The sequence below is a fragment of the Microtus ochrogaster genome, chromosome 18, assembly GCF_000317375.1.
Source record: "Microtus ochrogaster isolate Prairie Vole_2 chromosome 18, MicOch1.0, whole genome shotgun sequence".
Lineage (NCBI taxonomy): Eukaryota > Metazoa > Chordata > Mammalia > Rodentia > Cricetidae > Microtus > Microtus ochrogaster.
In genome coordinates, this window is record NC_022020.1 from 46,120,820 (window position 1) to 46,141,901 (window position 21,082).

The window sequence follows — 21,082 nt, forward strand, 5'->3', positions numbered from 1 at the left end:
ACAGTATCTTCTGGATAACAGGGCAGCTCACATATGAACTGGCCGTGGTTGAGACAGCATGTGTAAGACCTGTCAAGCCCAAGCATGACCAAATCCCCGCTTTGACAGGAAAGCTGAGAATGACAAGAATTACGGAATATGAATCTACAATTGTGAAGAATTAAGGTTACAGTCAGAGGGGGTCACATGGGTTGTGTCTTGGGTGAGACTAAAACTGGCATCTGCAAAGGAACTCAGACAATGTGCTGTGTGACTTTAGTTCAGGCTGCATTTGTGGAGTCAGGAACCAGGAAATTTATCTTTCAAGAGCTGCTTTCCTACATAGTCAATACTCTGCTTCTCTGTGTTTCTGATCTTTTCCAAGCCCCGTTCCACATTGTTAATTTAGGACCATTGGCCTTTTCTGGCAGTTAAGGAGTTGATAAAATAAAAAAAAAAAAAAACTGTTTGTTTTACTTCACTTTCTTTTTCCTGGAAATGCAAGTGATTCCTAAAAGCAACTGATCCTTGTTCCTCTGTGATTGGCCAAAACACACTGAGAGGGGAGGGGCAGAACCTAGAAGGTGTATAAGTCCTGCAGAGGAAGGAGGAGTGGGTTTCATGTGACAAGACTGGACTACTGTAGAGGGTGGTTCCTGCAGCTGAATTGCAGTGAGCACACACACTGGACTTGGGATTTTTTGGTAAGTGGACAGAGGCATTCAAATATAACTTCTAACCCTCACCTTCTCTCTTCTCTAAAGAGCTCAGAGATAACAAGATATTGAGGAAGATGCCCAGAGAGAGGGGATCCTCAGTTTAAAGCTGGGGTGCTTTGGTAAAAGGTGGACAGGACTGCCTCATGGATGGCCTTAGCCAATTCTTCAGGTTGAGGTAAACCTAAAGGAAATGATCTGGATATTGATTTTGATAAAAAAAAAATTCAATTGTTTTGGCTTGTCTGACATGGCTGTAAATAGCAGCTTCTGGTGATAGAATATCTCTACCTTGTGCGTGAGGTTGTTGTGTGTTACACTCATCTTGTTTCCCAGTTCAGGGTCAACTATTAAATTCCTTACATTCCAAGGCCCCTGGTATATGGAGAAGAGGTCTCTCTGCACACTGCTTTTGATGTAGCTGGCTGTGGAAATCTGCCTGAAGAATCTTGTACACTGTGGTCTTCTTTATTGTAAAGCAGGGGTGCTAAGGATCTTCTCTCCATCTATGAGGAACATGTCAGGATGTGGTGACAGCTGTCATTTAGGCGGGGCGTCCTGCTGTAATGATTGCTCTGTCACAGCCTTCTTGTTCCCTCAGATCATACTCAGTAGAAAGACCTTGCAGACAACTGACACATTGGTATCTGAACCACAAATTCAAGAACAGAGAGAATGAGAGGGGAAAAGCTGAAAGATGAGAACAGCTCGTGTGCTTCAGGGACATTCTGTCTGTGTCCTGTGGGTGACTGTCCCCTTCAACAGGAAATCTGGCTATGGTGTTTATGTAATCAGGTTTAGCTGCCCTTTTAGGACATTCTCTTTACTCACCTCTCCCTGCCCTGTGCCTGCAATCACTCTGCTATCTCAGGTGCATTGTACAGTGGAGGATGACAGCAAATGATCCCAGATGAATAGACATTAATGGGCAGCAAGTGCTGTGGAGAGACAGAAACATAGTGAAAAGGTGGTGAAAGACGCAGGCAGGTACACTTTTATATCTCAATGACAACGTCAATGCTAAAGCCTGCCTATTCAAAGCAGAACCTAGAGAAAGATCATTAAGTTACTAGCCATGTGGCTACTGGGGAAGAGCAATAAAATAAGGAAAGGAAGCAGTGACAAAGTACAAGTCCTGGAATGAGACAACAAACTGAGATACCAGGATGTCTGAAATTCAGATACCAGATGTCCCAGAAGTGTAATACTTATATTCAAAGGTATGTTGTATGTAGCTTGTGCACTCTATACCTAATGTGTGGCCTGAGTGAAATTGGGATTCTTATGGTACATTTCAGGATTGACGTGACGTGATATGACTTCAGTGTCATAACTCTGGCTGTTTGATCATCCATGTTGTTGCAAGAACCATCACAGGAAATATAGCAATGCCCATGACATGCTCAAAGCTGGTACTGAGGAGGTTTTGAAGAAGATAATGCAGGCAGAGTTGTCAATTGTGCTTGGATTTGGAAATAGAGGTTAAATCTATGAACTGATTTGGTAGAGGTGAGACAGACAGAGGAGGCTCCAGGGTGACAATGGGGATTGTTGTCTCCTTAACTAATGGTGAGATCCTTGTGCTGCTATTGAGGACTTTAAGGCAGGCTTGTGGAGAATAAAGGGGCAGAAATATGAGATCTGAGCTACCTAAATACCCAACAATCAAACGCATGTCCTTGAATCTGTCAGCAAGTGTATTTACCTGCTGAGCCATCATGATGAACTTGATATTCATTTTCTTGAGACAGGGTCTCAAATAGCCCAGGCTAGGCTCTAAAACACTGTGTATCAAGGATCGCATGAAAGTACTGAGCCTTTTATGTCTACTCCATGTGTAGCAGAACTACAGGGATCCAGAAGCACCTGCATTTGATGAGATGCTGGGGTTGAACCCAAGGCCTTAGTCATGCAGGGAAAGCTCACTACCAGCTGATCTACATCTCCAGCGCACAGTTAGATAAGTGATGACTTGATGACTCGGAAATATTGTATTGAAGAAAAGGATTTTAACAGTAACAGGAAGAAGTTTTATATTATTCCAAGTTTATATTCTTCATAGAGATGAATTCCAAGTCACGGATAAGACAGAAGGAAGGTAAATCTAGAAAAATTAAAAATTATTTCAACAAAATACAGTAGTTGGGCTTACTGACATATTTTGAAAAATCAATAAAGCAGACAATTTAGATTTACGTGATCACTTGAGATTTCACATTGATTAAATACTGATGTCAATTATAATTCATTATTATTTATTTTTCAGTGTGAAAAACTAGATGTGCGTTGATTTAATTGCTATTCATCTGAAGGCACACACTGAGAGAAGCGTGCACAGCTGGAGAAAACATCTTGGATGTGATATACAACACTGCAGTCAGGTTAGATGCAGTACAATTGCATTTGTGTTTGTTGTTCTTGTTGCTGGCTAAAGCACTCACTCTGTTTTTTATATAATTTTCCCTTACTTTACTTAAGTTTTAATTTCTCCATGATTAAGGAAATTAATTGAAAAGTAGAAGAAATTTATTCTAATGTCCTTCCTACTGCTTTTATACACACTATGACCAAAAGGATTTTGAAAAAAGAAATGATTTTTTGGGGGGTTTACCCATTCTGCTCACACTCCATTGCTGAGGGAATTCAGGGTAGAAACTTTACAGGAATAAAAGCAAGAACAATGAGAGAATGTTGTTTACTGGCTGGCTCCCCATAGTTAGACACTCCTTCCTTATATTACCAAGGACCACCATCCCAAGGATCCCACCCAGATTAAGCTGGGATTTCTCATATCAATCCTCAATCAAAAAAAATGTTTTATAGGCATACCCCAAGTTCATTCCAACAGGGGAAATGCCTCAAATGAGATTTTCTCCTTCAATCGGACTACAGCTGGTATCTTTTTGACAAGAACAAAAAATCAGCAGAAAATATACGGGAAAGAGTCAATATCAGAACAAAGTGAGGCTGCAGCACAGTGAAGAAATACTGTGCTAAGGACAAAGTCGTCTTTGATCTTTTGCAACTTATTCTCTCTTCCTTTTTTTCAGTGATTAATTTTTTTATCAGAATCATGGGTCAGTTATTCTCTGACACATCTAACAATGAAGACAATGGAGATTTGGTGTCCAGCGCCAATAAATATTTTCTGAAGATTAAGGCAGAAACCAAAATCATTTCTCAGGAGACCATTCATTTAATAGAACTTCATCTGAAAAAAGGAAACATTCAAGGGGCAAATTCTGTAATAAATAATGCTTTAAAAAATATTGATAATGCCCCAATAAACATTGCTGTGACTGGAGAGTCTGGAGCAGGGAAGTCCAGCTTCATCAATGCCCTGAGAGGGATAGGACCTGAAGACCAAAATGCAGCTGAAGTGGGGGTAACTGAGACAACTATGATGAGAACTTCATACCAACACCCCAAAATTGAAACGTTGGTTTTATGGGACCTGCCTGGCATTGGAACTACGAACTTTCCACCAAAAGATTATCTGGAGAAAGTGAAATTCCAAGAGTATGATTTCTTCATTATTGTTTCTGCCACACGTCTTACAAAACATGAACTAGACCTTGCCAAAGCAATCAGATTCATGAAAAAAAATTACTACTTTGTACGAACCAAGGTGGACAATGATTTACAAAATGAAATGGAATCCAAACCACGTAGCTTTAACAAAGCAGAGACCCTGCAGCAGATGAGAAGCTACTCTGTGAACACCTTCACTCAGAATAACATGGATATTCCACAGATTTTCTTGATTTCGAACAGACATTTATCTGACTATGATTTTCCAGTCTTGATGGACACTTTGATAAAGGATATTCCTAATCAAAAGCGCCACAATCTTATGCTTTCCTTGCCTAATATTACCAAGGCAGCCATTGACAGAAAGAACAAGTCTATGCAGCAGTATATTTGGTTGGAAGCCTTCAAGGCTGGACTTTTGGCTACTGTTCCTGTAGTGGGCATGATCAGGGATGATGTGGAGAAGCTGAAGGAGAAGTTAAACCACTATCGAGTCCTCTTTGGAGTGGATGATGAATCCCTGCAAGTCATGGCTAAGGAATCTCAAGTGCCTGTTGAACAATTAAGAAAAATCATTAAATCACCTTATTTGTTAGAAACCGAGAAAGAAGAAACATTAGGAGAATTGTTTTTAAAATATTTGGAGAAATTTGCCTCAGCTAATGGTGGGCTCCTTGCTTCAGGTCTTTACTTTAGAAAAACCTTTTACTTACAATTTCTTTTCCTTGACACAGTGACTGAAGATGCCAAAGTTCTCCTTAGAGAGACATATTCAAAAATATAGTTCAAATTCAATTCATTCACAGCTACTGACCATGACAAGATCAAACGGTTAATGCCAGGAAGTTACTGGATAAATTCCCTCTACGATATCTTTTTTTTTTTACTGTAGCCAATCCCCTACTACTATGGGACAAACTAAGGGTAAGAGCCATGTGTGTTAATATGTCAGAACCTGACAACTCCAACTTCAGCACTCTACCTTCCCTCTTGTCTTTCAGCTCCACATGCACACTTGAATACACATGCACAGGCACACACACATATATGAATGCATGCATGCATACATGCACACACACACAGTGCACAAAGACTTGCCATGCCATGCAGACAGAAGAAGCAGAGATCAATTTACACAACCTGTATAAATGTTAAGTGGGTGTGACAGCCACCTTGTACTCCAAACTCAGAATGCAGAAACAGTGGAACCGTGGAGCAAGCTGGCCAGCTAGAGCAAGTAAATCTGCAAGCTCTGGTCCAGCTGTCAGACTCTGCCTTGGAAAACGACAGAAAGCAATTGAAGACAAGGCCTAACATAAGGCAGACCTGCCTAGACACATGTGAACATGTATACCGTACAGAGAGACACATTTTAATATGAAATAAAATGAAACTCAGGAAGTAAAATATCTAAAGTCTTACAAACTACTGTTGTGAGATATAAATTGTAAGATGTGCCCAATGTGGGCAACTACATCCACATAAAATTTGAGAGAGTTTAATAAAAAATTTCAAACACAAAAGAACAGAGTTTAGTGCAGCGTCTTGGTAGTTACATTTTTTTTCCAATGGACTCTGTTTGCTGGTGGCAAGTGGGGGCACAGAAGCTCCTTTATGAGTGGACTTCCTGACTCAGCATTGGCAGCAAAGGCGGCTCAGCTTCTTTAGGAGAGGGATTACTGGTTCCAGCTAGTTGCACAAACAACTCTGGCTCTTTAAGGAGATGAAGCACTTAAATGGGGTATGGGAGCAGCATGTTACAAATTGCTTAACGGTGATATATATGCAGTGAACATTTCTCTGCCATGTTGGAATGGGTGATGTCAACAAGCAGGGCCACAGAGTTGTTACTAGTAGCCTACTTAGCATTTTTTAAAAAAAAAAGGGCCCCGGGAAAAAAAAAAAAACACACACAGACACACACAAAAAAAACAAAAACACAGATTTTTTAAAAAAAAAAGACCTCTAAATGGGTCACAGTGTTGCATAAAAGTACATAGGCTGAGAGAGAGAGAGAAGAAAAAGTATATAGACAGTTATAATATACAAGAATACAGGTAATCTTATATTAAAGGAGTAAAGATAATAAAATAAATATTAAACTTGAAGAAAAAGTAAGAGTAAGAAAAATGAGCCACGTGAAGATGGAATATACACCAAAAAGTCTGGATTATGTATATTACTGTGTTTTATTTGAATTTTTGACTATGAATGAGCTAAGTAAAGAGAGATATTTGATTCTGGGGGCTGTTAAGCTAAACCAACATATATATTTTAAAGGTATCTTGACTTCAAAATTTAGGTCTAAGGATATGTTGTTTGGAAAAGCAGTTTTGCTTTTCTTTCCACAGAAGACGAGAACCTGTGGATTCCTTCCAAAGTAATGTGGTTTAATGAACCAAGACCCTATGAAAAGTTTCAACAGACCCCAAAATTACCTCTCCCATCAGAAATAAAGATGCAGTTTGAAGAGAACTACATCCAAATTCCCAAATATCCTTTATAAATGTTTGTTTGCATTTAAAGGGCGATATGCTATAGAAATGAATACTTTGAATTTCTTTAGATCTTTGTTTATTGATACAAACTTTTAGCTCAATTTTGTTATATGTTTATTTCTGCTCTTGTTTAGGGTATTGTGTTTGTGAATTTTATTTAAAAAATATAATGTAAAAAAATATATAATGTATACTTAAGAAAAACAGATTAATAATCATTTGTAATAGTCAAACTTGTAGTCATTTTATTTGGGCTGTCTAGATATAGAGACTTATATTTCAGATGGATAGGTATATTTGAAATCTTTCTAAGATATGCAGAATATGACATATAAATGTTTTAAGAACTTAAACTCTTCTCAACAGTAAGACATGTTTGCTTCTGGCAGCACCAATTACTTCAGAGAGAAGCTCAATATAAAACTTGCCTTCAATGTAACAAGAGTAGCCATTTGGGCAAGAAACTCTTTTGCCTGGACTCATATGCTGAATGAACTGGACATGCCGGACTCACAAAAATAACTGCTAAACTAGCATAAAGGTGAAACAGTCCTTCAGGGTTCCTGCTTCATAAAAGAGTATGCCAGACATTCTGCCAGATACAGAAGAAAGTGAATGACAAACTGTCAATAGAGGCAAAACAGTCTTTGAAATTTCCTGCTTCACGGAAAAGTCTACCAGACACTCTGGACATGTAGGATGAAGATGGATGCCCCAGTGTTATAGAAGAACTTTGGGTGACTATCCAGGCCATGAGATGTCTTTGTCAATTCTAGAGTTTTGGAAGTTTTTGAAAATGCACTTTCTGTTAACTTAGCTAATAATAAAACTTAGGGTGTCTTTGATGTAGTTGAAGAATAGATAATTATAATTATAATTTCACTTAGTTATGACAAAAATAAAATAGATAAAAATATTGTAACTGCAATTCTTGCTTGATACCTTTTTTATGTTTAATTTTGCTATGTTAAAGTTAAAACCTTCCTTTTTATTTAGGCAGAAAAGGAGAGGTGATGTGGGATTCCCCTCTGTATGCTGTGAATGTGTTCTTTTGCCATTGGTTAATGAGTAATACTGCTTTGACCTACAGAAAAACAGACCAGAGAAAGACAGAATTCCAAGCAGAGACAGAGAAGAAAATATGTAGAGTCAAAGAGATGCCATGTAGCTGCTGAAGGAGAAAGATGCCCACCAGTAGACCACAACCTTGTGGTGGTACATAGATTAATAGAAATGGGTTAATTTAGGATATAAGAAATAGCCAGGAATATGTCTAAGTCATTGGCCAAGCAGTGTTGTGATTAATACAGTTTCTGTGTGATTATTTTGAGTTTGGGCATCCGGGAAACAAATGAGCAGCCTCTGCCTACAAAGTACAAACAAAAATCTAAGTAAATAACACTTGTCTCTGGCATTCCAGAGTTGGGGTATGAATATAGTTTCTCATCAGGAACCTCCAAACAGACCATAAGCTTTAGGCTTGGCTTTTGCAACCCAAGAAGCAGACAGAATCAGCCACCAAAGCTGGAAAAGGATCCACATCACTTAGCAGTTTAAAGGTTCATGAGGTCAAAAAATGCTAAATGATATATAGTAAAAAAGATTCAGAGAGAAAAAAAACTGTAAACAGGTTCCAGTGTGTTTTACAATGTACATACACTTAAGAAAAAAATTTGGGGATAGCCACAGGAAGAAATATATTAAAAATAATGAAGTCTTAAAGAGACAATAAAAGTAAGAGAAAAAAGCCACATTAAATGGGAAATATACAAGGAATCTGTATAGTATTGTATTGAAGTTTTTGAATGCTGATGGGCCAAAGATAACTGTTAGGAGATATGGACCGAAAAATTGAACCAACCTATATACTTTAGGACTATCTTAACTTTAAAAATTAAGTCAAAAACACATTTGTCAAATGGAAATCAAAAACGCTTTGGAGTTTTATTCCCACAGGAAACAAGAAGCTTTGGATTCCTTCAGGAATAATATGGATCAGCTTTGAACAATGAGACCTCTTGAATCTTGACAGTTGATAAATATCTATAAAGGTTATAGCTGATCTTCCCAGGACTTGGCCATTATCCCAATTTTCCACAGGGACCCCTAAATATGTCTATGCCCACACACAACAGGATGCAATTTGGAGAACACAATGCCCATATTTCCAAGAGGGATGTGGGAGGTTTTTTGGTTATTTGGTGGGTTATGGATGTTTCCTATCACTTAGGGAAATATAGGAATCTAGAATAAAAAGACAACTATTAATCTCAGGTATTTTGCATTGTCCATGAATTCTAGTATATTGATACAAATTTAAAGTTAATTTTGTAACACTGTATATATGTTTCTACTCTTTTGGGGGCTATTGTGCTTACGCAATTCATTTAAAGATGCAATGTATAAGAATATGTTGAAAAACACAAATCATGGTAGTGAATGGCCTGTGGTGAGGAGGAAGGATGGGCACACAGGTGAGAAAGGGAAAGACAGAAGAGACGGTGAGGAATCTACATGGAGCAGGGAGGCTCACTCAACCTTCCCCTCTGTGGCGTCCACTTCTTCCCACGTTCCTTGTGGGCACCGTTTATGAATAGCAAACAGCTATAGTAGTTGCCATTCCACATTCCTAGCAATGACTGGAAATGCAACTCTCCTTGCTATTTTTAACTAAGTGTTCACTGGAAGTCCTGCATTCCTTCCCCTGTCAAAACAGTTCTCAGTTTTCACTAAACACTGTGAGCAAACAGGCCTCCAGGGCCTGATCCAGCCTGAAGGAAAAAAAAATAACAACAAAACACACGTAAATTACAACATTGGAAATGAACTCTAGTGGCTCAAATTATTGGTGTCGGTTGTCACCTATGGCCAGATGCTACTCAGTGTTTCACCTAGATGAATTGCTTAGGATGAACTGTTCCTAAAAGTTCCTAAAAGAAGGTGCTTTAGATGAATGGTATATTATTTCTCAAGGGAATTCAAAGAAATTGAAATTGGTTGGTCTGGGAACTTTACACCCTCTCATGCTCCATCCACAAGAGTTGTTTAATGTACACACAATGTCCATAAGATGCAGACTTGCTCAAAAGATCAAGAAGGAGGTTCTGAGATAGATGTGCACAGACGTGCGCACACACACACATGCACACACACACACACACACACACATACACACACACACACACACACGATCCACAGCTCTGATTACAGCAGTCAGGAGGCTGAGGCAGGAGAATCACCAGGACTTCAAAGTCAGTCTGGACTACATAATCCTTCAGGGACTCCAGATCCACATGGTATACAAAGGAAGATACTGTGTCAAAATGCTTTTAAAAGACACCATCACTTGAGCGATTAGGCATCCTACAGAATGAAAAAAACTTTATCCAGCTTTGTACTGGACAAGGGATTAGAAACTATAATCTGTAAATGAATATTAAACATCAAAAATAAGCAAACCTGCATAATGTGGAGCATAAACTAAACAGAATGTTCTCAGAAGATGATTTGCAAATGCTAAGAAATATATTTTTAGTTTTCAACATTCGTGTCCAACAGGGAAACACATGTTAAAACAACTTTGGGATTTGACCTCACCCCAGTCAGAGTGCCTAGAAACAAAAGCACAAATGGCAACAAACGCTGTTGTGGAGGTGGGAAGTAGAACACTCAGTCCCCGCTGGTAGGAGGACACACTGGGAAGTGACTAAGGTAATGTGTGGAAGCTCCACAAAAAGGGAATATAGATTTACTACATGATCCAGCTGGACTCCTCATGGTGATATTCCCAAATGACTTCATCTCCAAATGTTGAGCTATTGCTTATCCATCACTCATGCTCTACTCACAATACCCAAGAAATGGGAACAACCTAGATGCCCATCAACTGATGGATGGATAAAGAAAATGTGCAGATTCACAGAATGGAACATTACTCACCTGCTAACAAAATAAAAACTATGAAATTCATGGAGAAATGAAGGGAGATGGAAAAAAACATTCTGAGTGAGGTAACAGAGGCCCACAGAGGCAGCATCATTTAATGCCTCTCGTGTGTAGATCTTAGCTTCCACCCTTCAGATATGTATATTCCATTGGGAATACCCACAGAGGTTTTGAAATTACTATGGTGCCACGGAGCTGTACTTATAAGAGAGGGGAGATAGGATTTAAATGAGAATTATGGACAAAGAAGTGTTAAATTGAACTGGGAGGTGAGAATATGAGAGAGGAGTGAAAGTGGGAGGGATAAATAACACTAAAGGATTTTCAAAATATCGTACGTAAACAACTAATGTAGGGACTTCCTAAATATATGTACACACACATAAAAATGAAGATGGAATTACCCTCTACTGGGGCAACAATGTCCCTGAGACACACCACAGGGTAACAAATAAACAGCCCAGACCCAGGAATTACTTAGAGTTTTTTAGACTTTTTGGCCAGTGGTGACCCCGATCCTTAGAGGCCATGGTCAGTACTCTTGGTTACCTTACAGAAGTTGATGGTAAGATCCTGTTCATGAAAACACCATGTTTGTCAGTTATAGAATATGGAGAAATCAAGCTGATGCTGACCCAGAAGCCCTATGCCTACTGGTTATTTTACATCATGATTTAGCCACACTAGCAGAGGAGAAAATAAAACACAATCATATCCAGGTGTAAAATCTGTGAGCTACAATACTGACTAGCCATATAAGATACAACCACCAATAAAACAGTAACAATAATGTTGTGGTAGTAATCAATTCCTCTTTGATTGAATTTCATATTACTCCACAGGATAATAATCGTACTTTGAACCATATCTGGACAATAACCTAAGGCTATACTGGTCTACACCCTGGTGATAACCTACTAATGTTATTCTACTAAAGGACATAACATTAAACCGGCTCCTAATGATTTTCCATAACACTCACAGGTTAAGGTATTGCTTAACCCTTATCATGGAAGCTCTCATTTGCAGTAGATGATAAACAATACAGATACCCACAGTTGGCCCAGCATGCATAGAATAAGATATTGGTAAATGCCAGACATAAATGGAATATACTTATTTCTACTTCCAGTGGCACAGGAATGGTTGTCGAAGAAAGGGTGAAAATACTGTAAGAGCCACAATTGGTGGATGACTTCAAGGAAACAGTGTCCTTTGGGCACTACAGGGAAGCTCCATAAACAAAATGGCCATGATTGTGACAGCATGTGTAAGACCTGTCAAGCCCAAGCCAGACTTAATCCCTCGATTGAGAGGGGAGTTGATTATGACAAGAATTATAGAATGTGAATCCAAACTTGTGAAGAAATAAGGTTGTAGTCAGCCCTCTGATACCACTCTGCCAAGTGGGTTGTGCCTTGGGTGAGACTAAAATTGGCATCTGCCCAGGACCTCAAACAATGTGTTGTGTGACTTTAGCTCAGGTTGCATTTGTGGAGTCGGGGATAACGAATCCTATCTTTCAAGGGTCACTGTCCAGCCTAACTAGTAAGCTGCTTCTCTGTTTTCACTGTCTCCTTCCAAGCACTGTTCCTCGTTGTTATTTTAGAACTGTCAGGTTTTTCTGCCAAGAAGTGAATGTTGATGGAGTGAGGACAGCTGCTGAAGCTATTTCACTTTCCTCTTCCTGTAAATGCAAGTGATTCTGGAAAGCAACTAGATCCCTGCTCCTTTATGTTTCCCCAAATCACTCTGAGAGGGAGGGCAAGAGCTAGAAGTTGATATAAGTGCTACATAGGAAGGTAGGGTGGGTTTTATATGAAGAACCTGGAGCACACTGGATGGTGGTTCCTGCAGCTGAACTAGAGTGAGCACATGCACTTGACTCAGGATTTTCTGGTAAGGGGACAGAAGCATTCAGATCTAACTTCTAACCCTCATCATCTCTATTCTCTAAAGAACTAATAGGGAACATGACATTTAGGAACATATTCTGAGAGTGAGGATCCTCTGATTGACAGCTGGGATTCTTTGGTGGGAGATAGACAGGACTGCACAGTGAACGGTCTTAGAGACTGAAACATACAAACAGGTTCTATACTTCAAGTTGAGGTGGACCTAAAGGAAATGATCTTGAAATAGGTTTTGATGTTCCTTATTCTTCTCTCTAACATGGCTAGAGTTAGATGTTACAAGTGATGGACTATCTCTGCAATGTGCCTGAGGTTGTTGTATCTCTGTCTCATCTTACTTCCTAATTAAGGGTCAACTATTTAATTGCTTACATCCCAAGGCCTCTGGCCTATAGAGAAGAGGTCTCTCTGCATGCTGTTTCTGCTGTAGCTGTGTCAGGGTGAGGTGACAGCTGTCATTTAGGCAGGTTTCCTTTTGTAATGTTTGTGGTGTCATAGTGATCTTGTTCTTTGTGTTTAATTAACTATGTTTAGCTTCTCTGGTTTCCCTTTGAGGACATTCTCTTTACCCACCCTTTCCTGGCTTGCATTTGCAGTCAGTTTGAACAAAGTTCTACAGCTCTGGTTTCTTGCTCAGCAGCCCCAATTTGTCCTTAAGATTAGACAGGGATTGTGCAAGTTTGTACGTGCTTGTGCAGGGCCAAGGGCACAGTATGAGTCTACAGAGATCTCTGTTTTGTATTAGAGCATTTTTGTGGTCTCCCCAGACTCCTAGCACTCACTGTTTATGAATGTACTAAATACTTGAATATCCCACTGGCCACTTAGAACTACCGAGCAGACACAAATGTCCACAAGAAACATCAAATATTTTCTCATATTCCTCACTCATTCTCTGATGATTAATCATACACCTGTGTGTTGGTGATGAAGAAGTGAGGAGGGGAATAAAAGCACATTCTGCTGCCCGAGGTTTATTGTATTGTGAGAGAGTAACAGCAAACAAACCTAGACATGACATGTAGCAAGTGCTGTGGAGAGGCAGAAGCATAATGAAAGGATGGTCGATGATGGCGGCAGGTACATGTTTACATCCCAATGTGAATATAAATCACAATTCTGCCTAATTGAAGCAGAACCTAGAGAAAGGTAAAACAGTTAATAGCCATGTTATTCTCCAGTTAATAACTGGGGAAGAGCAACATGGCGAGGTAGCAGTCACTAAGTACAAAGTCCCAAGAGTAGAAGACAGCCAGAGATAACAGCCTGGCTGGGATTCAGACAGTAGTGGCCCCAGAAGGGTAACAACAAATTTCAAAGGTATGTTGTATGTAGCATGTATGCTGTATACCTTAATGAACTTTCCCTGAGGGAAATGGGGATGCTTATTGTCCCTTTTAGAATTCACTCAACATGACATGATTTCAGTGCCAATAGAAAAACTCTGCTGTTTGATCATCCATGTTGTTACAGTAACAGGAAATATAGTAATGTGGATGACATAATCAAAGCTGAAATTGAGGAGGTAATGAAGAAGATAATGGAGATGGAATGATTAGTTGTGATTGGATTGGAAAATAGAGATTAAGTCTGAGAACTGATTTGATATTGGTGAGACAGACTGGGGAAGCTCCAGGGAGACAGTGGGGATTTGCTGCCTCCTTAACCGATGGTGAGGTCCATTGTGCTGCCATGGGAGGTCTTGTAGGCAGGTTTGTGGAGAATAAATGGCATATATATGAGAACTGAATTGATCTGATTAATTTAAATGCCCAATAATCCAGTTCAGGTCTGGTGTAGGAGGTCCTTCTGTTTGTGTTTGCTTTCATTGGTTAATGAATAAAGAAACTGCCTTGGCCTAGTTGGTAGGGTAGAATTTATGTAGGCAAGGAAGAAAGAACTGAATGCTGGGAGGAAGAGAGGCACAGTAGGGAAGATACACTAAGGAGCCACCACCACAGTCAGACACGCTGAATCTTTGCTGGTAAGCCACTGTCATGTGGCGATATATAGATTAATAAAAATGGATTAAATCAAGACGTGAGAGTTAGCTAATAAGAGGCTAGAGCTAATGGGCCAAGCAGTGATTTAATTAATACAATTTCTGTGTGGTTATTTTAGGGCTAAGCTAGCGAGGTGGCTGGGACAAACAAGTGGCTCCTTTCCTTGTAACACAGGTTCTTAGGCCTGGTAGCTGAGCCATCTTTCTGGATTTGATATTTATTCTTTCAAGACATGGACTCAAGTAGCACAGCGTAGCATCTAACTCACTATGTACCTAGGATGACCTGGAAGTGCTGACCCTCTTACCTCAACTCCCTGAGTAAATAAATTACAGGGATACACATGCACCTACATTTGATGAGGTGCTGGAATTTAAACCAAGGCCTTATCTGGCTGGGAAAGCTCTCCATCAACTGGCCTACATCTCCTGGGCTTTCCATAAAATAAAAGGTTTAGAAGAAAACAGTGACTCTAAATAATAACTTGATGACACTGAAACAGTGTATGGAAGGAATGGATTTTATCATGGACTTTAAGGGTAAAGAAATTCTATATTATTTCAAGTTTATATTCCTCCTGAAGTGAGTTCCAAGAGATGAAAAAGACGGAAGGAATGTAAATCTAGGCAAATTAAGAATTATTTCAACCAAGTACAATAGCTTTACTTACTGACATGTTTTAAAAACAAAAATAAAACAGAGAAATATTTATGAGATCTTTAAAGACATTTATCATAAATTAAACACTGGTGTCAATTAACATTCATTACTACTTAGCTTTTAATTTGAGAAACTAGATGTTTGTAGTTCCAAAAATTTGAGGCATGCACTGAGGGAAGTGTGCACAGATGGAGAAAAATCCTGGATTTTATATAGAATACTCAAGTCATGTGAGAAGAAACACAATTGTTAGTGTTCTGACAGTTTTTTAACAATGACTAAAGGACACATAAATATTTTTATATTATTTTCCTGTACTTAAGTTTTAATGTTTCCATAACTAAGAGTTTAATTGAGGGCAAGTGGAAATCTCCATTCTACAGTCAGATTGCTTTCATGACATCAAAGGGTTTAAAAGAAAACAGTGATTCCAAATGATGACCTGAGGACTCTGAAATATTGTATTGAGAAAATTGATGTTAACGTGGACTTTAATGGTTAAAAAGGTTTATATTATTGCAAAATGATCCCCAAATCATGAAAAAGACAGAAGAAAAGTAAATCTAGGCAAATTAAAAATTATTTCAACCAAATACAATAGCTGGATTTTTGACATCTTTTGACCATAAAAATAAAACAAAGATTTACGTGATTGTTAGAGATTTGGCACTGATTAAACACTGGTGTCAATTATTCTTCATTTTTAGTTGTTTTTCAGTTTGAGAAACCAGCCACAGGTTGATTAAGTTGTCTGTCATGTGAAAGCACACACTGAAGAAAGTGTGCACAGTTGGAGAAGACATCTTGTGTTTCATACAGAATACTCCAGTCAGGGTAGATGAAACACAGTTGTTTGTGTTTTGATAATCATTAATACTGGCTAAAGGAATTATGTAGACTTTTATATTATTTTCCCCTACTTTACTTAAATTTTATTTTTCCATAATTAAGGGTTTAGTTAAGAGCTAGTAGATGTCTGTTCTGGTTTGCGGTTTTTCTTAAATATTTATTTATTATATATGCAATATTCTGTCTGTGTATATGCCTGCAGGCCAGAAGAGGGCACCAAACCTCATTACAGATGGTTGTAAGCCACCATGTGGTTGCTGGGAATTGAACTCAGGACCTTTGGAAGAGCAGGCAATGCTCTTAACCACTGAACCATCTCTCCAGCCCCTGGTTTGCGTTTTATTGCTGTGACGAACACAATAATGAAAAGCATTTGAGGAGAAAAGAGGTTGTGTTTTTGTTTATTTGTTTTTGACTTATACACTCTGATCACAGCCTATCACTGAGGGACATCTGAGCAGAAACTCAGGCAGGAGCAGAGGTAGGAACAATGGGAGAATGCTGTTTACTGGCTTGACCCCACATCTGGATCATTTGCTTTATCTTACAACTCAAGAATACCTGCCCAGGGATGGTACCACCCGTTGAGACTGGGACCTTAAATATCAGTGTCAATCAAGAAAATGTCCAATAGACCTGCTGTCCCCAGTCCAATCTGATTAGGGCAATTCTTCAAATGAGGTTTTCTCCAACATAAGGACTCCAGTTTGTATCTTGTTGTCAAAAAATGGGCACCACAACATAATATGGAATTAGTCACTATCAGAACATAACTAAGGCTACAGCATAGAGAACACAGTGCCAAGCATGAAAGTATCTTCAAATTATTGTAACTTACTCTCCCTTCCTCCTTTCAGGGCCCTTTTCCAACCAAGTCATGGGTCAGGTAAACTCTGATGCATCTAAGAAGGAAGACAATGGAGATTTGGTTTCCAGCTTCACCGACTATTTTAAGAAGATCAAGGCAGAAAACAAAATCATTTCTCCAGAAACAATCCATTCAATTGAGCTACATCTGAAAAATGGAAACATTCAGGGGGCAAACTCTATAATCAGAGATGTATTAAAAAACATTGATAATGTCCCCATAAACATTGCTGTGACCGGAGAGTCTGGAGCAGGGAAGTCCAGCTTCATCAATGCCCTGAGGGAGGTGGCACATGATGAGGCAGATGCAGCTGAAGTTGGGGTGGTAGAGACAACTATGAAGATAACTTCATACAAACACCCAAAAATTAAAAATTTGAATATATGGGATCTTCCTGGTGTTGGAACTCTGAAATTTCCACCCAAAGATTATCTGAAGAAAGTAGAATTCCAAAAGTATGACTTCTTCATTATTGCTTCTGCCACACGTTTTACAAAACATGAAATAGATCTTGCCAAAGTAATCACATTAATGAAAAAGAATTACTACTTTGTAAGAACCAAGGTGGACTTTGATGTAGATAATGAAAAGAAATGCAAACCACGTACTTTTGACCGAGAAAAGATCCTGCAGCGAATCCGAAACTCCTATCTGGATACCTTTCGTGAGAATAAAATTGATGAACCACAGATTTTCTTAATCTCTAACCACAATTTATCTGACTATGATTTTCCAAGCCTGGTGGACATCCTCATAAAGGATCTTCCTGCTCAAAAGCGCCACAATTTTATGCTTTCTTTGCCCAATATTACAGAGGCAGCCATTCAAATGAAGTACAAGACTTCAAAGCAGCTTCTCTGGTTGGAAGCCCTCAAGGAAGGTGTTTTGGCTGCTTTTCCTGTACTGAAGAGCATCAACAACAGTGAGCTAGAGAAGCTAAAAGCGAATTTAAACCACTACCAAACCCTCTTTGGAGTGGATGACAAATCCCTGGAATTAATTGCTAAGGACTGCCAAGTGCCTGTTGAAAAACTAAAAGAAAAACTTAAATCTCATTCTTTGTTGACAAATAAGGAAAATGAAACATTAGGAGAATATCTTTTCAATTGTTTGGAAAGTTTTCTCTCAGTTAGTGGTGGGCTCCTTGCTACAGGTCTTTACTTTGGGAAAATCTTTTACTTTCAATTTCTTTTCCTTGACGCAGTGACTGAAGATGCCAAAGTTCTCCTTAGAGAGGCATATTCAAAAGAATATCTCAAATTCAACTCACCTACAGCTACTGATCATGACAATATCAAATGATTAATACCAGGGAGGCATTAGAATAAATTACCCCCTCCGACATCTTTTCTAGCCAATCCACTACCACATGGCAAAACATAAGGATAAGGGTCATGTGTGTTAATATGTCAGAACCTGACAACACCCAATCTGTCTTCAAGTCTCTATGTTCACCTACACCTTCAAGTCTCTATGTTCACCTACACCTTCTTTCAAGTTTTTCAACTACACACACAAACTTGAACACACACACACACAGAAAAAGAGGGGGGAGAGGGAGGAGGGAAGATGAGCTCTGTGTCACTTCTGTACTTCCTTACAATGATTTTCTGTTGCAACATTAACTTCTCTGAAACCTGTGCACAAACATTTCTTACTTTTCATGCACCTTGCTCTGTTGTTCTCATTGTGTCTCACAACACACACACACACACACACACACACACACACACATGCATACACTCATGCACATTCACCTAAAAGTTACTTCTACCCTCATTAAGTCTGAGTTAAAAGAGTGACTAGCCATGGCTTATAGATTCTATCAACAGGAAGACCTTAAAGCCAAAGTCAAAAGAAACTATAGCCAACGACCACAAGTTTCTTAATAACCTATCAATTCCTAAAACTCCTCATCAGAATCCTTCTAGAGACAGTAAAGAATATCTATAATTCTATGCCAGAACCAGCGAGAACCCTGAGTTCCCTCTGTCTGTCATTTCTTATCTTGACAATGATGGTGAAAAACTACTTTGATTCATATATGATGTCATAAAATAATACTTAATAAATGGCTGATTACAAAGAGTGTCTACTGTTGTTATTTGACATTCCTGGTATACCCATGATACACTCATGTTGGTTTTTGGCAGTGTTACTTTTGTTTGATGATAATCTCAGATCCTGTTCCCTGGCCTAACACTTTGTTTTCCTCAAAATAAAATGTGATAATCAGTAACTGAGTTAAACGTCTGGAAGAGACACAGAAGAATAATGTTGGAATTTTCATGAAGTTTACATAAAAATCCATTGATTGTTTTTGTAGGGTGGCCTGTTTGTATTATAATAGTACTACACAATCATGAGCATGGGAGTATTTTCATCTTCTGATAACTTCTTCAAATTCTTTAGTCAGTGTCCTAATGCTTTTTATCATTCAAGTTTTTACTTGTTTGGTTAAAGTTACCACAAAATATTTTATAATATTTTTGGCTATTATGAAAGGTTTTATTTTCCTGATTTCTTTCTCAGTCCATTTTCCATTTGGGTAGGAAGGCTACTGATTTTTTAAAATTGTTTTTTATCCAGACACTTCACTGAATGTGTTTATTAGTTGTAGAAGTTTCCAGATAGAATTTTTGGATTTTTTAAGTTATTAGCAAGAGATCTCTACACGTTGTTGCTGGCTTGTTTGCTGTTAATTTTTGTTGTTTCATGCAGACACGTAGTGCTGTGAAGTTACCTCTTAGAAACACAATCATTGTTGCATAAGTTTGGGTATGTTGTGAATTCATTTATTCAATTCCAAAAAGTCTTTAATTCTTTCTTAACTTTTGTCTTCATCCATTTTTCATTCAGAGAGTTAAATTCCATGAGTTTGTATGTTTCCTGTTGTTTCATTTGTTAATATTTGATGGAGGAAGGTCATTGGTTAATTAATAAAGAAACTGCTTGGCTCTGATAAGTTAGAACATAGGTGGGTGGAGTAAACAGAACAGAATGCTGGGAGGAAGAGGAAGTGAAGTAAGACACCTCAGAGAGATGCCAGGCTGCTGCTCTCCAGGGCAGATGCGATGAAGCTCCGACCCAGGATGGACATAGGCTAGAATCTTCCTGGTAAGCACACCTCGTGGTGCTACACACATTAATAGAAATGAGCCAAGCAGTATTTATATTAATAGTTTGTGTGTCATGATTTTGGGACATAAGCTAGCCAGGCGGCCGGGAGCTGGGTGGCAGGAATGTGACCTGCAGCTCTTTCAACAGAAAATGATGGAGGAAGGTCATTGGTTAATAAAGAAACTGCCTTGGCCCATTTGATAGGCCAGCCCTTAGGTGGGTGGAGTAGACAGAATAGAATTCTGGGAAGAAAGGAAGTGAGGTCAGAGATGCCATGCCTCTGCTCTCCAGGGCAGACACGATGAAGCAAGCTGCCAGGTCAGACTTGCTGAATCTTTCCCAGTAAAACTGGTGCTATACAGATTACTAAATATGGGTGAGGCAAGATTGTGAGAATTAGCCATTAAGAGGCTAGAACTAATGGGCCAAGCAGTGTTTAAATGAATACAATTTGTGTGTTGTTATTTCTGGTGTAAAGCTAACCATGAGGGAACTTGGTGGGACAAAAAGCAGGCCTGCAGCTCCTTACAACAGCTCATTTGTGGTGGCCTGATATGATATGAGCCATCTCTCCAGCACAGGCACATAAAGTTGAGAAAGCAGTTAGTCCCCTGCACAAGTCAGAATTCTCCATTGAAGATTGATAGAGAGGTCAATCTCTGTGTCTGTATCTACTGTGGAATGGGTCTATACCTTCTACTGTAGCATCTCACCGTGTGTAAGATGTGACAGACCCTGAAAAATATATTATAATTAATTATGATTCCCTCCTTGTCTTAAAGTATCTACATCAGAAACCACAGGTGCTTTCCCATTAAGCTCTACATCTCCCCAATGTATTTCCACAATATACTAGCACACGCTAACACTGAACAGCTTTATAAGTCATAAATATTAATAAGAAAGGAACAAAAGCTGAGGAGAGACAATGGAAATAGAAAAAACTACTAAACTGAATCAACCTGTATACTTAAGAGAAGTGTTGATCTCAGAATTGAAA

The 21,082-nt window shown here is 38.8% G+C and overlaps 2 protein-coding genes across 2 annotated transcripts; both read left to right on the forward strand.

The window, feature by feature from the left end:
• The first annotated feature begins 3,768 nt into the window (after positions 1–3,768).
• Positions 3,769–5,010, forward strand: LOC101993333 (interferon-inducible GTPase 1-like). Its single transcript, XM_005356138.2, has one exon. The coding sequence runs from the start codon at positions 3,769–3,771 to the stop codon at positions 5,008–5,010; it is 1,242 nt and encodes a 413-aa protein (XP_005356195.1).
• Positions 5,011–12,471: 7,461 nt separating this feature from the next.
• Positions 12,472–18,605, forward strand: LOC101993629 (interferon-inducible GTPase 1-like). The gene is made up of 2 exons (XM_005356140.2): positions 12,472–12,536; positions 16,952–18,605. Exon 2 carries the CDS (start codon positions 16,972–16,974, stop codon positions 18,262–18,264), a length of 1,293 nt encoding a protein of 430 aa, XP_005356197.1. The 5' UTR covers positions 12,472–12,536; positions 16,952–16,971; the 3' UTR covers positions 18,265–18,605.
• The last annotated feature ends 2,477 nt before the right edge of the window (positions 18,606–21,082 follow it).